Raw genomic sequence first — 16,441 nt, 5'->3', positions numbered from 1 at the left:
GCGTGTGTGTGGGGGGTAGGTCTGTGGGGATGGGTCTGTGTTTGTCCCTCATCAACATCGCCTGACAACCGATGTTGGTGCGTTTGCGTCCCCGTAACTTAGCGGCTCGGCATAAGAAACGGATGCAATAAGCACCAGGCTTACAGGGAATAAGTTCAGGGGTCGATTTCTTCGACGAAAGAGCGGTGCTCCAGCATGGCCACAGGCAAATGATTGAAACAAGTAAAAGAATAAAAGAATTCCAGAAGAACGTTCCGTACCACTAAACCAAGAAGGTTCTTTGAATATGTACGATGTATTTTAAGGCTAAATAGTAATTGTGTTTACGTTTGCTTAACTGAGATATTTTGGTTGGATTATATAGTTATCGGTTTTACACTTCTTTCTATATTCTGTAACTGTCACAATATAGAAACATTTTTCATGGCACCAGCACATAATTTACAGATGCTTACATATTTTATATTTTCGGTGAAGTTTTCACGGGTTCAGCCAGTTATTATTATTATTATTATTATTATTATTATTATTATTATTATTATTATTATTATTATTATTAAGGCAGCCAGCTGGCAGAATCATTAGCACACTGGACGAAATGCTTAGCGGTTGTTCGCCCGTCGCTACGTTCTGAGTTCAAATTCCGCCGAGGTCAACTTGCCTTTCATTCTTTCGGGGTCGATAAATTAAGTAACAGTTACGCACTGGAGTCGATGTAATTGACTTAATCCCTTCCCCCAAATTTGAGGCCTTGTGCTTCCAGTAGAAAAGATTATTATTATTATTATTATTTGACTGGAAAATACATGCTATACTTCTCATTTATTCAAAGCCAATGAAAAACAATAATATATACCAGAAATATATTGGGGTTTAATTATTCTTGGTGTTCAATTACTTAAGTGGAAGTTGGGTGGTTATATACGTCACAAAATTCAGAAATTAACATTTTATGCATTTTTTCTTTCATTGCAGCAAGTGGTTGCCGTCCAATGCAATTCAATCATAGTATTCTTGATGTTACATACACTCATCGTGGGGCGTTAGCCACCTTTCAGTGCAAACCCGGCTATGCAATGGAAAAAAAGGAGAACAGAGTATTCTGTAACAGATTTAATTGGAATAAACTGCCTCCAACATGTTTAAGTGAGTACTAATTTAATAACACAAATTTCTTTTCTGTTATTTTATCCCGCGAAGATGAACGGTTAGTCCGAAACGTCAGCATCTCCTCGACCAAGGCACACAAACGTATCCAAACTCACAAACTTCCTTCTATGATCGTTATCAATATTAGTCTGACGGCCACTAGTTTCCTCGGAGACATTTTTGGTGGGTGGGTGGATGGATGGATGGAATTATTCTTTTTTTTATTTCTGGCACGCCATCGGTTACGACGACGAGGGTTCCAGGTGATCTGATCAACGGAACAACCTGCTTGTGAAATTAATGTACAAGTGGTCGAGCACTCCACAGATACTCGTACCTTAACTTAGTTGTCAGAGGGATTCAGCATGACACGGAATGTTATAAGGTTGGTCCTTTCAAATACATGTATTACTCATTTTTGTCTAGATTGGAACATTACGAAAGAAAGTATCTTGCTCAAGGGCACAATGCGCTGCCAGGAATTGAACTCACGACTTAAAAATCGTGAACCGAAAATTCCTAACCACTAAGCCACGCACCCTCGTTGATATGCGACTTGTACGCTAAGCGCAAGCATTTTACTTACTATAAAAATACAGATTCAAAATATTTTTCAGTATATTCTTATTTGGAAGTAGAGGATCAATGTGTCAACTTACATTTATTATACAGAACTGACTGATGCTAATACAGCCGCCGTTGTTGAACTTATATAGATCTAGCTGCTGCTATTGTCATTGCTGTTATTATTAGCGTTATTGTCAAGGCGAGTTGGCAGAATCGTTAGCACTCCGGGCAAAATGCGTAGCCGTATTTCGTCTGCCGTTACGTTTTGAGTTCAAATTCCGCCAAGGTCAACTTTGCCTTTCATCCTTTCGGGGTCGATTAAATAAGTACCAGTTATGCACTGGGGTCGATATAATCGGCTTAATCCGTTTGTCTGTCCTTGTTTGTCCCCTCTGTGTGTAGCCCCTTGTGGGTAGTAAAGAAATAGGTATTTCATCCCTCTCCACGTTCTGAGTTCAAATTCAGCTGCGGTCGATTTTGCTTTTCATCCTTTTGGAGTCTATAAAATAAGTACCAACTGAGTAGAAAGGACTGTTAGTATCATTGTCAAGGCGTGGTGGTTGAATCATAAGCACACCGGGAAAATGCTTAGCATCATTTCTTTCGGCTTTACGTTCTGAGTCACAAATGTCATTCATCCTTTCGGTGTCGATAAAATAAAATACCATTCAAGTACTGAGGTTGATATAATCTTCTCTTTAAACTGCTGGCCTAGTGTCAAAATTAAAAAGAACTATCAGTGTTACTGTCAAGGGCAGCAGATTGACCGAATCGTCGTTAGAACGAACAAAATACACTGTAGTATTTTTTTTCGCATCTTTACGTTCTAAGTTCTGACCACGCAGAGGTTAACTTCATCTTTTATCCGTTTGGTATCGGTTATATCGAGTACCAGACAAGTACAGCGTTTGATGGTATCGACTACTTGATCGCTCGACCTGATCAGAATAGCAGCCAAATTTCCCTGCTGAAGAACCTTCTAAGTTTTGTATATGGATATGGCTGGTACATGAAAATTAGTCCGGTATCAGACAAACGCAACAAATCTAATCTGACAAGAGGCTAATTAATTCGTAATGAAAATATAAATTAGATTAAACCACGGAAACCAGAGAATTAATACAGACCCACCTATGTTTGATGCGGATGAAACTGATCAGATATAATAAATATAAACTGAAGGAGAAAATTAGTAAAACTACTACTGACTGTTTGTTCTATTGTTGTCATTCAAACAATGTTGATAAACATTCCACAAATCTCGTGGAAATACCTCTCTTGTTTACGCATTCCCTTTAAAGTTGCCAAGTAGCATGATAACTGAAAGTTACCAAATTTATGTTATTATGAGTAGCTTTTTTTAAATATATATTTATTATATTGACACTTGGTAATAGGCGCAGGCATGGCTGCGTAGTTATGAAGCTCGCTTTGTAACCACGTAGTTTCGAGTTCAGTGCCACTGCATACCACCTTGAGCAAGTGACATCGCCTTGTGGGTGAATTTGATCGACGGAATATGTATGGAAGCCCGTCGTATACACACACACACACACACACACACACACACATATATATATATATATATATATATATATATAATCAAAATAAGCAACAAGGATATACAGAGGTAATGCAGTACGATCGTTTCATCTAACTCCATTTAATTGAACAATGCAATCATTACATCAATTTAAAATGTAGAGAAATCTTCAGTAGCACAAAGACATAGAATTTAATTAAATTAGAACAGATAAACACATTAGTATAATTATACATAAAATCTCCAAGAAGTTAAGGAGATAGTCAAAGAACAGGTTGTACCTACAACAGCATAGCCTTAACTAAAATTTTCAAGAAGGCACAGCCTGTAACTGATTTTTTTTTAATCACCTTATTTTGAAATTGTATGGATAATATCGTACTAAACTCTGATGCCTCAACTTAAGTGTTATCATGTACATTGTTTTGTCTTGGTATAAAAGATGGGCTACAGCAAATATTCTGCTCAATACCACAGATCTGCTGGTTAGTTGTTTGACCTTAACCAGTTGAGCATGTCCCTTAGTAGCTGACGATATGTGCATCTCTGATCACGAGCAGAAGTAGTGGGGGGAGCATCATAGCCATGTGTTGAGAGGGATTCTTTGGGGTTTGAATAATTCACCTCTGCAAACATGGGTGTTTCGTGCAACATCCTTAAACAACCCTTATTCAGGGACCTTTTGAGCGAGATGGGTTACTCGACCAGAAGAAAATTCTAACTGGGCCCCACCTGCAAGGTCATGTGCTGTTTATCTTGATGTGAGATCAGCATGTCGCGCAAATATGGTTGTGGTGCATGTGCCTGGTGTACCCTTATCAGGCGGGTAGTCATGATGGGTATACTGGGCTTCGTATATTTTACCCCAGTGTCACTTTGATGGCATGCACTGCTCTCTCACTCAATAATAATAATAATAATAATAATAATAATAATAATAATAATAATAATAATAATAATAATAATAATAATAAACAATTTCCGATTGCAGAAACTGCATTAGAAAATCATTGCAATTTTGAAGAGGGAAGGTGTGGTTGGCTGCAAGACCACACAGAGGAGTTTGACTGGACAAGACATTCACTGGATACTGGCACCAAGTACACAGGACCTTCAAGTGACCACACATATGGAGATTTAGGAAAAGGTAAATATGACCTTAAATTTTAATTATGTAATACAACTTATAAAAAAAAATGATTGTACTGTTTATCTAATGCTGCTGTACACTGTGTTGGTTAAAACAGAAATAACGTCGCGGATCGACAACCAAAATCGCGATTTCAGTCTACGCCGATTTCATCAGCTTCGACATTTGTCTCAAACATAAGTTCTCTTCTTGTAAAATTTATACGCAACCTATAGACTTGCGCTCTTACCTCGACTTCCCTCTTCCCACTCTTATAATTCTAACTCTTTCTACTCGATGTTTCTATGACTTCATCGTCTTTGTATTTATGGTCACTATTTTCAAACCCAGTTTTACACAGTACTCTCTAATTTATGCATCGAGATTATCCCCAAACTATTGTTAATAATGCTCTTCTCCACACCCATAGCGTTGATCGTACCTCTGAAATTACACCCTGTATCTGCCATTCCCTTGACCATTTTCCCATTTCCTCCATCACCCTTTACCTCAATACCCTATCTCTTTCCGCCTACTCCGTTTACACCCTGTCACCTCCCCACTATTCGTGAACGACGCTTCCTTTGCTTCAAACGAGCCCCTTATTTGCGGGACTTCTTGCTTTACAGTTCTTCAAAGCCTCCTATACCCAACCCGGATCATACCCCTGCTCCTGAGCCTGGTGTAGCACAAACTTTTACGTCCAGAACAAAACTCCGCTTCTTCAACCAAACCAATCGTTGCTTTTATGTCAGACTATTTCGCCTGCATCGAAAAATCGAAAACTTCGTTATTTTCTATCTTAAATGTCAGGTCTATGGTCTCCTATATATATATATATATATATTATATATATATATAGAGAGAGAGAGAGAGAGAGAGAGAAGAGAGAGAGAGAGCAATAAGAAAATGGACGGGATCAATAAGTGGTATTCATCAACTTTATATTATGTCAATTTATTTATTTATTTACTAAACGGACAATTATAGCAATATATATACATGTATAACATATTATGCTTTACATATATAATATATAAAGATATCAGTAATTATTAGAATGTATAACATATATATATATATAATATATATATATATATATATATATATATATATATATATATATATATATATATATATATATATATGAAAAAACAAGTCAAAATAAAAAATGCTAAAATAATTTTATAAAGAACATTTCAGTACCGGTTTTGGTCATTTTGAGATCTTTTCAACTGTAACGATTAAATAATTAAATTTAGAAAAATTAAAAGAGAAGTTTTTTTTAAGGAATATTTGTATAGTGTTCAAATATAAGTGGCATTCTGCCTTTCTCTGTCTCCCTTGTTTTCACTTGTGTGTTCGATATATATATATATATATATATATATATATATATATATATATATATATATATATATATATATATATATGTATCTATGTATGTATGTATGTATGTATGTATGTATGTATGTATGTATGTATGTACATTCGAAGGTCGAAGTAGACGAGGCGAAAGATGAGGCTTCGTTCTTTTTATTAGCAAGATGCAGGGGATGAGAAATAGCATGTGCAAGTGAGCTGAAGTGGTACCTAATGAGTGTTGTGATGGTGTGTAGCCGGATGTCACTCAAATATTCAGTAATACGATCTGCTAACGTGCGCCCATTTTTACCAATATATATATGTGTGTGTGTGTGTGGTGGTGGTGGGGGGGTACCACTATTCAGGCACGTACTTTTGTTTGTATAACATTGCGTAAAATGTTTTTGTTTGTTTGTTAGCTCTTTGTCTCAAGTTTTACTCATGTTATTTGTGTGATTTGTGTGCGTGCATGAGAATTTATGTATGTATGTATGTATGTATGTATGTATTTATGTATTGCACCAATTCACATAGTATATGCCACTGTTTCTGAAAGTATATCAATTTAAGTAAAATTTTATTTCACAGGTTACTACATGTACATGGAAGCCTCTAATCGGAAATTCGACAGCAAAGCGAGACTATTGTCTCCTTTATTTGTAGGAACCAACTCTACAATGTGTTTTGAATTTTGGTACCACATGTGGTGCCAAGGAACAAACGGTACATATTTACTTTCTTTGTAATAACTTGTAATATTTGGTGAGTAGATTGGCGGGACCTGCTAGAGTGTCAGGTGGTGTGTCTTGCGATATTCGTCCTGGCTTTTTTCGCCTTCTGTCAGCAATGCTTACAATGACACTGGTGACGCGAAGAGGGGAAATTTGTCTGCATCGACAATTGCCAGCCTTCTCCAAAGAAATGACTTGCCTAAGAATGCACATACAAGTGTAGATGCATGGACAACGCTGAGCGACGGACACATGCTTTATATATATATATATATATATATATATATATATATATATATATATATGCTGTGTGAAGGTGCATGGCTCAGTGGTTAGAGCGTCGAGCTTACGATCGTGAGGTTGGGCTGCGTGTTATGTTCTTGAGCAAGACACTTTATTTCACGTTGCTCCAGTTCACTCAGCTGTAGAATTGAGTTGCGACGTCACTGGTGCCAAGCCGTATAGGCCTTTGCCTTTCCCTTGGAAAACATCTGTGGCGTGGAGAGTGGGGTATGGTATGCATGGGCGATTGCTGGTCTTCCATAAACAACCTTGCTCGGACTTGGGTCTCGGAGGGTAACTTTCTAGGTGCAATCCCATTGTCCTTCATGGGAAGGAGGTCTCCTCCTGTATGCTGTATATGACAAAGGACTGGCAGATTTGATAGAACATCGGACAAAATAACCAACGGATATTATTTACGCCTCGTTATCTTCAGATTTCGAATCCTGGGAAGATCAACTTTGCCTTTCATCCTTCTGGGGGTTGATCTAAATCGAATATATCTTCCCTGAAAATATGAGACCTTGTGTTTATGTTAGAAATAAACCATGTTCGTTAGATATCTGCTACTGACTCCACGTTCATGAACGTCAATGAAGATATTACAGACGAAGTAACACATTTAATTGACAAACCGTTAAATATAGTAATCGAAAATACACTTTATGAATTATTAAAGTAATTTTACGTGGAACAACGATAAATATTTAAAACAAGATTTAAATAATAGTTGCTCGTGTTCTTGCAAAATTATTTCCTTTTATTCTCGCATTCTCATATATATATATATATATATATATATATATTGAAACTAAGCTTTGTGATCCACGGAGTGAAAGTTCACCTCTTGAGTAATTGTCCTTAATACACAGTGTATCAAAATGTAAACCAAATGCATCGAAATATACGCCACATGATGCTCAAGGGATGTTTCTTAATATGGTGCTGCAGCAAGTCGATGATATATTGGTTAATTATACAGTTGTTGTGAGTTATACACAAGGCAATTATATAAATATATTGTATGTAGCATGTAAACGCAACTCACTTAGCACCAACTTATATATCTAATGCATATGTGAAGTATAAAGTTATACGTGCTAAAGAGGGAGACCCTATGTGATCGTTCGACTTGTTAGATATAGGAGTCAAATTCTCTGATATCATACTTGAAATCGTAAACATGGTGAAAAAAAGAGTAAACTGAAATGGTTGCAGCCAGAATGTTTTTGATAAGAGGTTTGCTCGTTCAAAGTTGCCTACGGTTGAATAACTACGTATACAGCTATTTGATACTGACGGGTTTTATCAAGTTATTGAATACTAAATGTTAGCTTTTCAGTCAAAGGTTCGGTATTCCATCGACTCGGCCCTTTGTGATCCATCAAATTACATTAGATTATAAGACATTAGTTTCAAGATTTATATTTTTGCTCATTTTCTTCTTCTTAACACTTTGCAATTTATTCCAGAACCTGGTTTTCTACAGATGTATTTGCGTCCAGTAAGTAAATACTTGAATGAATCCAATATTCTGTTTAATGAGACTGGTGATCATGGAAATAAGTGGCACCAGGTAAAGATTCAACTGGAAAACATAACAGAATCGTTTCAGGTAATATAAAAATATCTATGCTCTTTTTGGCGCTGTATCTTTTTCTATTTCTCTTTTTTTTTTTTAATATTTTAATTGTTCCAGTTAGTGACCATATTGAGGGCACTGCCTTTGAAGGGTCTTACTCCAGCAAATTGACCCCAGTACTTACTTTTTAATGTCTGCTACTCATCCTGTCGGTCTCTTTTACCGAATCGCTAAGTTACGGGGACGTAAATAAACTAATACGCTATAAGTATTAAAATATCGTTATGTGATCGCTGCTATTTTTTTTTGCACATTAAACGTAGTTGGATTACTTTGATGTTTGCTTAAAAAGAGAGATTATGACTGTGATAAAATAATGAAAGCAATATTTACTAAGCAAGTGTGCACTATGATACAAGAAAATAATTAGACTTAAAATATCATAAAAATTATTAGAATTGGGAATCAAATGTGGAAATATTATCGAGTGGCTAGCAGAATACCGCCCGGAGGGCTGTCTTTCTGTTCGTATATATAATGTTGATATGTATTATATGTGTATGTATGGATTTATGCATATACGTATGTATTAATCGCTCATGCCTTTATGATATTTTGTCTTGTTAATAGATTGTGATACAAGGGGTACGCAAAAAGAATTACCAAAACGACATTGCAATTGATGACATTCGACTGTGGCGTGTTGGTTGCAATGGTAAGTAAAACAACAACCCATGTGCAGATTTACTTGCACATTTTTGTGTCATTGATTCAGTTGACTGAATATTTGTGAGGTTAGTGTCTGAATCATTAATTTGTCAGTATAGAATAGTCTTAAACTGGATTTCGGGCCCGCTTTACACCTCCGGCTCCTGCAGTCATCCTACCCTTCATCACTACTCTTTATCATTATTCAACTACCCACAGCAGAAGTTACGTCTTCTCTCTCTCTGTCTCTCTCTTTCCCTTTCTCTCTCTCTCTCTCTCTCTCTCTCTTTCTTTCTTTCTCCCTCTCTCTCTTCCTTTCTCGTTCTCTTTCTCCCTCTTACTCATATGTATGTAATACAATTTTCTGAACCTTTAAATTTGAATATGCTAGACCACTGGTTTTAAACTGGTGTTAATCAAATTAATATCCAATTTTTCACCCTCATTTTAAATTTAAATTTAAATAAATATGTGTATGTGTGTCTGTTTATATACATATATATATACAGAGAGAGAGAGAGAGAGATGTTTGTCTATAAAAAAGGGTAAAGATCCTTCATGACTCATATCGACTCATAGGGTTAGTTTCCCTGTTTCCGTGACGCATATATTCCCCTCTGGACGGGACGCTGGTCTGTCATGTTTGCCGGCTGAGTGGACTGTAGCAAGGTGAAATGAAGAGCTTTCCTCATGAACACAACGTATTGACCGGTCCAGGAGTCGAAACAGCAATCTTAAGATCATGAGTCCAACACTCTAACCACAAAGCCATCCGCTTACACATGTTTATGTGTGTGTGTATGTGTGTGCGCGCGCGCGTGCACGTATGTGAACGTGTGTGGGTGTGCGTACGTAAGTACATACATATGTGTATATATATTATGGTAATACAAATGTCAATTCTTTCCTACTTCTTATCTTTTAGATACTTCAAAGGAATGGATTCCAAGTTCAACTAAAACTCAAAAAATTTCAACATCTACAAGTGCCTCATATTCCGCAACTACTTCCGTTATCCGTCCATCTTCATCCTTTTCTCCAGACAAGCTTACTACGTCAGATGTAGAAAATAATTCTGGTAGATCAGAATTTATCTCAAAATTAAAAGAACCTGTTTCAAAGGCAACAGATGGAGTAACAGCATCTAGTGAGGCGAAAATGTCCATTGAAATAAAAACGATAGCAAGTGTAACAAGCAATGGACACGGTTCTAGTAACACAATTGGCGAAATTAATTCAGCACCTTCTCAAAAGGATTCTTTTAAAGAGAAAGCTAAAGAAAATTACACACCTCTAGCAATTGGCATTACAGTGGCTTTGTTGTTGGGAGTTTGTGTGATATTCTTCATCGTTTGGTTATGGGCGTGGAACCAGGACAAAAAGCGAGCCGAGGCCGAAAATGAAGAAGAGACACATCCAATTACAAATGCAGCTTCCAACACCAGTCTTCAAAATGCTCTGTGACGTTTTTGTTTACTCTGTTTTTCTGTGTGAAGAAGATATTGTAAAAACACTTCTGTTGATGCAGCAAAGCATAAATTCAGTTGGTGCAACGGTTGCATGTAATCTTTCCTGCATGTTATCTCTCTCTCTCTCTATATGTTGTCATAAAGATATTGGGTCATCCCATAAATAATGTGATTTTTTTTTCAATTGCATGAACTAAAAGTCAGAGGGGGGCGAGATAAACTATCTGCATCAACATGCTATAAAAGCAGGTAGTAATTTTACCTTCTCCTTATTCTTAGTGCAAGTTTAAAGAGTGCAGTTCGATTTTAACAGTTATTTTTTTCAAAGCTGTAATGGAAGTTACAAAGGAGCATATTCGGCATATTTTGCTTTATGAATTCAATGAAAGCAACAACGCAGCGGAAAGTGCGAGGAATATTATTGCAGTATATGGGTTCGGACAATAAGTGTAAGCCAGAAACTACAGCCTAGAAGATGAGCCTCGCCTTGGAAGATCTGTAGAGCTCGACGAGGACGTCCTGCAAATCCTGGTGGAACAAAATACCATCGTAACTGGTGTTCTTCCATCAGGATAATGCTCGGCCACATACAGCGAGGATGACATTCCAAAGTTTGAATGAGCAGTTTGAATGAGAAACGATTTCCATCTTCGCCGGATACTGCCCCATGTGATTATCATTTATTCTGCAGTCTTCAAAATCATTTGGACGGGAAAATATGAATTCTGTAGACGAGGTCAGAACAGTACTGGAGGAGTATTTTTTCCTCACGAACAAATGAACTTTGGAAGAGGGGCCTTGCAAGTCTACCAGATAGATAGAAGAGCATTGTAGAAAATGAAGGAGAGTATATTTTAGATTAAAAAATAACTTTGTTTATCTTAATTTTGAAATATAAAAGAAGTACTAAAAAACCCGCATTATTTATGGGATGACCCAACACTTATATATCATGTCTGAAAATATGCGTATAATTTTTGTATGCAGAAGTACCGGTCATCTATAGATGAGTGTATATAAACGTGGGTGGTTACAGGGACCAACTGTCATAACTTGATGTTATGTATATGATGTAAATAAATGCTATTGCATGCACTCAATTACATTTGTATAGAACGTATGAGTGTATGTGGATGTTAGTGTATGTGTATGTATTAGTTGTATATCTGTGCATGTAAGGGTGAAAACTGAACTAGAAATTTGTTGATGTAAATAAAGAATTATACAATAAAATAAAATAAAAAATACATTTCAAATTTAACATAAAAATCAGTCTAGTAATTTTTTTATTGTTTTAATTTGTTTTCGCCTTTGTCTTCGTAATTGTGAGAATGAGCGCAATTTCTATCAAATGCAGCCAAGTATTTGTAAAGACCGAGGTTAAGATATGGATAGAGTGGAAAGACACTAAAGAACTAATTTCCTCTCGGAGTAAATAACCAACTAAAATTAGGAGTAATCACTTTGAAGGCTCGACGTGTCTATCAAACTAACGTCTGAAAATTTTCTATCAGATTCTGATTGTTATTTTGTGGATCTCCACTCCTAATGTTCTCAGTATTTCTACCTGTAGTGGCACTCCGTCGGTTACGACGACGAGGGTTCCAGTTGATCCGATCAACGGAACAGCCTGCTCGTGAAATTAATGTGCTAGTGGCTGAGCACTCCACACACACGAGTACCCTTAACGTAGTTCTCAGGAAGATTCAGCGTGACACAGAGTGTGACAAGGCTGGCCTTTTGAAATACAGGTACAACAGAAACATAGAGTGAGAGAAAGTTGTGAAAGAGTACAACAGGGTTCGCCACCACCCCCTACCGGAGCCTCGTGGAGCTTTAGGTGTTTTCGCTCAATAAACACTCACAAAGCCCGGTCTGGGAATCGAAACGGTGACCCTACGACCGCGAGTACGCTGCCCTGACCACTGGGCCATTGCGCATCCACATTTCTACCTGTACCTGTAGACCCAAACTATATTACAGAGAGATTGGTGGTAATTTGCGTCGGCAATTATTAGTCCATTGAACAATTAATAGATCACACCTATTAGGCTTTTTATGAACTCTTTCGTATTAACTAAAGGATTGTCCTAATCCTTAACTGGCAAGTTATATTTCTAGCGTTTAGATAAACTTCATCTAGAAGATAGATTTTGTTTCCAGATTGGTCTTTACTTCGTCTAGTTTTTGTCATACAATGTCTGGTACATGTGTATACTACCTTTTATATTTTTGACGTCATAAAAATTTAGAAACGAGAAATAATTCTTTATTTTCTTTCTTTATTTTTTGAACGGTGGTATTTATCCAGGCAGATAAAGCTATAAATAATGGTTTCCAATTTTGCCACAACGGCAGCAATTTTGAGAGAGGGGATGAGTCGATTACATTTAATTTATCGACCCCGAAAAGATGAAAGGTAAAGTCGAGCTCGGCAGAATTTGAACTCAGAACGTAGCGACGGGCGAAATACCTATTTCTTTACTGCCCACAAGGGGCTACACACAGTGGGAACAAACAAGGACAGACAAACGGATTAAGTCGATTATATCGATCCTAGTGTGTAACTGGTACTTATTTAATCGACCCCGAAAGGATGAAAGGCAAAGTTGACCTCGGCGGAATTTGAACTCAGAACGTAGCGGTAGACGAAATACCGCAAAGTATTTCGCCCGGCGCGCTAACGTTTCTGCCAGCTCGTCGCCTTTATAAAGTTATAAATAATAACGTAAATATTAGGTTAAAAATCCCTCTGGATAGAAAAATCTGAAAGTTTCTCCTGAATCCACGTCTCCTGCAAACATGACAAACATTATCACATTGGACCAAAGCATCCCTTCGAATTTCCTTATCCATTTTAGAAACTTTATTCTTACCAGCAAGAAAGGCAGTGAGCTGGCAGAATCGTTAGCACGCCGGGTATTTCTCGTCTGTCTTCACTTTCTCAGTTCAAATTCCGCTGAGGTCGACTTTGCCTTTCATCCTTTCGGAGTCAATAAAATAAGTACCAGCTGAGTACTGGGGACGATGTAATCGACTATCCCCCTCCCTCAAATTTTAGGCCTTGTGCCTATAGCAGAAAGAATTTTTGCCAGCGAGAATTGTTTGTTGTTGCTTTGATCCAGAGATAGAAGTTTACAGAAGTTGTGGGTTTGAGTCCCACGGTTAGCCTTCGACTTTTTCTATTCAAAAGATTTTAAATACAATATTCACACGGTATTATTGATAGCTTTATCTGCTTCAAATTTCACCGTTCTAAAAAAAAAAAGAGTTATTTTACTTTTTATTTGTTTTATGTGGAAGTGTTGGCATATTGCTCAATAGACCAATCTGTTAATTCGATCGCGTCTGTGGACTTTGCACCGACGTGTTCAATTGTCTTCTAATACTAGAAGACGACGATAACAACGAAAATTCATGGCCACTGAGAAAACAAAATATGAGGCAAAGACAATCAATAGAATCAAAAATGAAAATCGGTTTAAAAGAGAAAAGTGAAAAGAAAAATACAGAATAGCACCACAAGTATTAACCACCAAAGCCGGTAAGGAACTCATAAATATGTTCAGAACTGAAGTAATTGGTAAGTTCCTGAAATTAACAAACGTCTAACAAATACTCATGAGTATATGGCAGCAGCATTCAATAGTGTTAAGTAGAATCAACATCCGACTAGTAGTCGGGTGATAATGATACCAGAGACCTAGAAAGCTAAAGACCTATAAAAATCATTATGTCCGTGGTGTACAACAGGATGATTACACATTTTGAGAGCAATACAGAGTGTTCGTAAATTAACTTTGAAACTTCCGTAATGCGTAGGTAATTTATGGACTTCTTGTACTTCATTTCCAGAGGAGGAGAAACGGTGTCGGAAGTGAATGTATAACCGTAAAAAGCAGCTACAAGTGAACCGAGCGATAATGGAAGATAGGAAAATGGGTAGTAAAAAACAAAGTATGGCTTCGATTGACTACCGGGAGATATTTGTTAGCATCGTACAATCTTATGTAATGGAAACCCTCTACATAAATAAAGTAGCCCCAACATGTCAAAATTTGAAACAGTACCATTACAAAAATATCATTACAAAGCCAGCCAGGAGAAAATTATCAAAACAGTCCTACATCAGTAAAAAAAAAAAGTAGGCATTAAAAAGATACATTAAGAAAGATTCGTTAAAAAAGGAGTCATTTAAAAAGAAGACTCATGATCCTCTCTAATCTTTTACTGAGTCCTGACTTGACAAAAAAATCTATTGAATGAAACGACCCAAATGTACAGATGCTACGGACAAATAAAACTTACAGGGATGACTTTACAATAATTAAGAGGGATAATATTGCAGTCAAAAAAGAAAAAAAAACTATTAAAAATTGTTCGTATATTCAACCAGGATATAAAAATGAGTCAGGGATTAAAAAAAAAATGTGCAAAAACTACTGAAGTGGAGGCGCAATGGCCCAGTGGTTAGGGCAGCGGACTGGGCGCTGTGTGTGTTTATTGAGCGAAAACACCTAAAAGCTCCACGATGCTCCGGCAGGAGGGGGGGGGGGCGAGCCCTGTTGTACTCTTTCGCCACAACTTTCTCTCACTCTCTCTTCCTGTTTCATGAGTAACGCTGCGATGGACTGGCGTTCCGTCCAGCTGGGGGGAAACACACACGCCACAGAAACCGGGAAATCGGGCCCATGAGCGTGACTAGGCTTGAAAAGGGCGACGTTTATCGTTTTAAAACTACTGAAAGAAGAGGTAGAGGAGAGTAACTGAAACTAGGGATATTAAATTAGACATAGCCATCGAAATCAAAGAATTAGTCCAGAACCACCCATACAGTTACCTTATAGTTGATAAAAATGAGAAAATATAACACACGAAGTGTAGGTGGAAATTTTGGAAAAATATAACAGAAGAGCCAGGCGCCTTCAACTAAATTCAAATAGCACAACAGTACACTGACTGCGTGCAACACACCCCATGCGTTAACCACCCAATAAAATAACAGTTGAAACAACATACTCCACACGAACAACACCTAATAAAATAACACAACACACACTTCTGCTCAACCGATGCCTGACACTATAGCACCAAGAACTCACACAAATCACCCACGTAACAGAAGAAACACTAAAATAACAAGTAGAACAAGTCAACACATAACAGCGCAAATATGACCGAGTATACTAACACAGGTTTACACCTCGGAAAATGAATGCTGCATACACGCCAGGAGCACGGAGGTGTGTGCTTGCTGATAGAGTACGAATTTGTATAAACCTGTTGGACGCATAAATAATAATAATAATAATAATAATAATAATAATAATAATAATAATAATAATAATAATAATAACAATAACAACAATAATAATAACAACAACAACAACAACAGCAGCAGCAGCAGCAGCAGCAGCAACAACAACAACAACAACAACAACAACAACGGCGGCGGCGGCGGCGGCGGCGGCGAGAAACGGAAGAAAATTTGAAGAAAGAAGGAAATAATAATAATAATAATAATAATAATAATAATAATAATAATAATAATAATAATAATAATAATAGGGAACACAAACCACCCCCAGTGCTTGAAAATGACCACATCTCACTCCTCTGGAACTTCACCATTCAAACTGACAGAAAGATAGATGCAAATAGGCCAGACATCATATTGAAAGACTTCAAACAAAGAACATGCCTCCTCATTGATATGACTATCCCAATCGATATAAACGTATCTGTCAAGACCTACCAAAAACTGAGCAAATATAAAGATCTTGAAATAGAAATCAGCAAAATGTGGAACCTGAAGACTAAAACAATACCTGTTGTCATAGGTGCCCTGGGAATGATAGCAAAAGGGGCTGATAGCTACCTAACTCAGATACCAGGAAACCCAAAAATGGCAGAAAT

At 37.1% G+C, this 16,441-nt stretch overlaps 1 protein-coding gene across 1 annotated transcript in view; it reads left to right on the top strand.

Annotated features, from left to right (window-relative positions):
- LOC115214400 (MAM and LDL-receptor class A domain-containing protein 2) overlaps window positions 1-10,769 on the top strand; it is a 17,828-nt gene extending 7,059 nt beyond the window's left edge. The window contains exons 3-8 of the mRNA XM_029783596.2: window positions 976-1,146; window positions 4,251-4,406; window positions 6,342-6,476; window positions 8,239-8,381; window positions 8,979-9,063; window positions 9,982-10,769. Of these exons, the coding sequence (XP_029639456.1) occupies window positions 976-1,146; window positions 4,251-4,406; window positions 6,342-6,476; window positions 8,239-8,381; window positions 8,979-9,063; window positions 9,982-10,520 (1,229 nt within the window). The 3' untranslated portion in view covers window positions 10,521-10,769. The remainder of the gene's footprint in view (window positions 1-975; window positions 1,147-4,250; window positions 4,407-6,341; window positions 6,477-8,238; window positions 8,382-8,978; window positions 9,064-9,981) is intronic.
- Window positions 10,770-16,441: the final 5,672 nt, after the last annotated feature.

Source organism: Octopus sinensis, linkage group LG7 (genome assembly GCF_006345805.1).
Source record: "Octopus sinensis linkage group LG7, ASM634580v1, whole genome shotgun sequence".
Taxonomy (NCBI): domain Eukaryota; kingdom Metazoa; phylum Mollusca; class Cephalopoda; order Octopoda; family Octopodidae; genus Octopus; species Octopus sinensis.
This window is presented reverse-complemented; position numbering and strand designations above follow the sequence as displayed.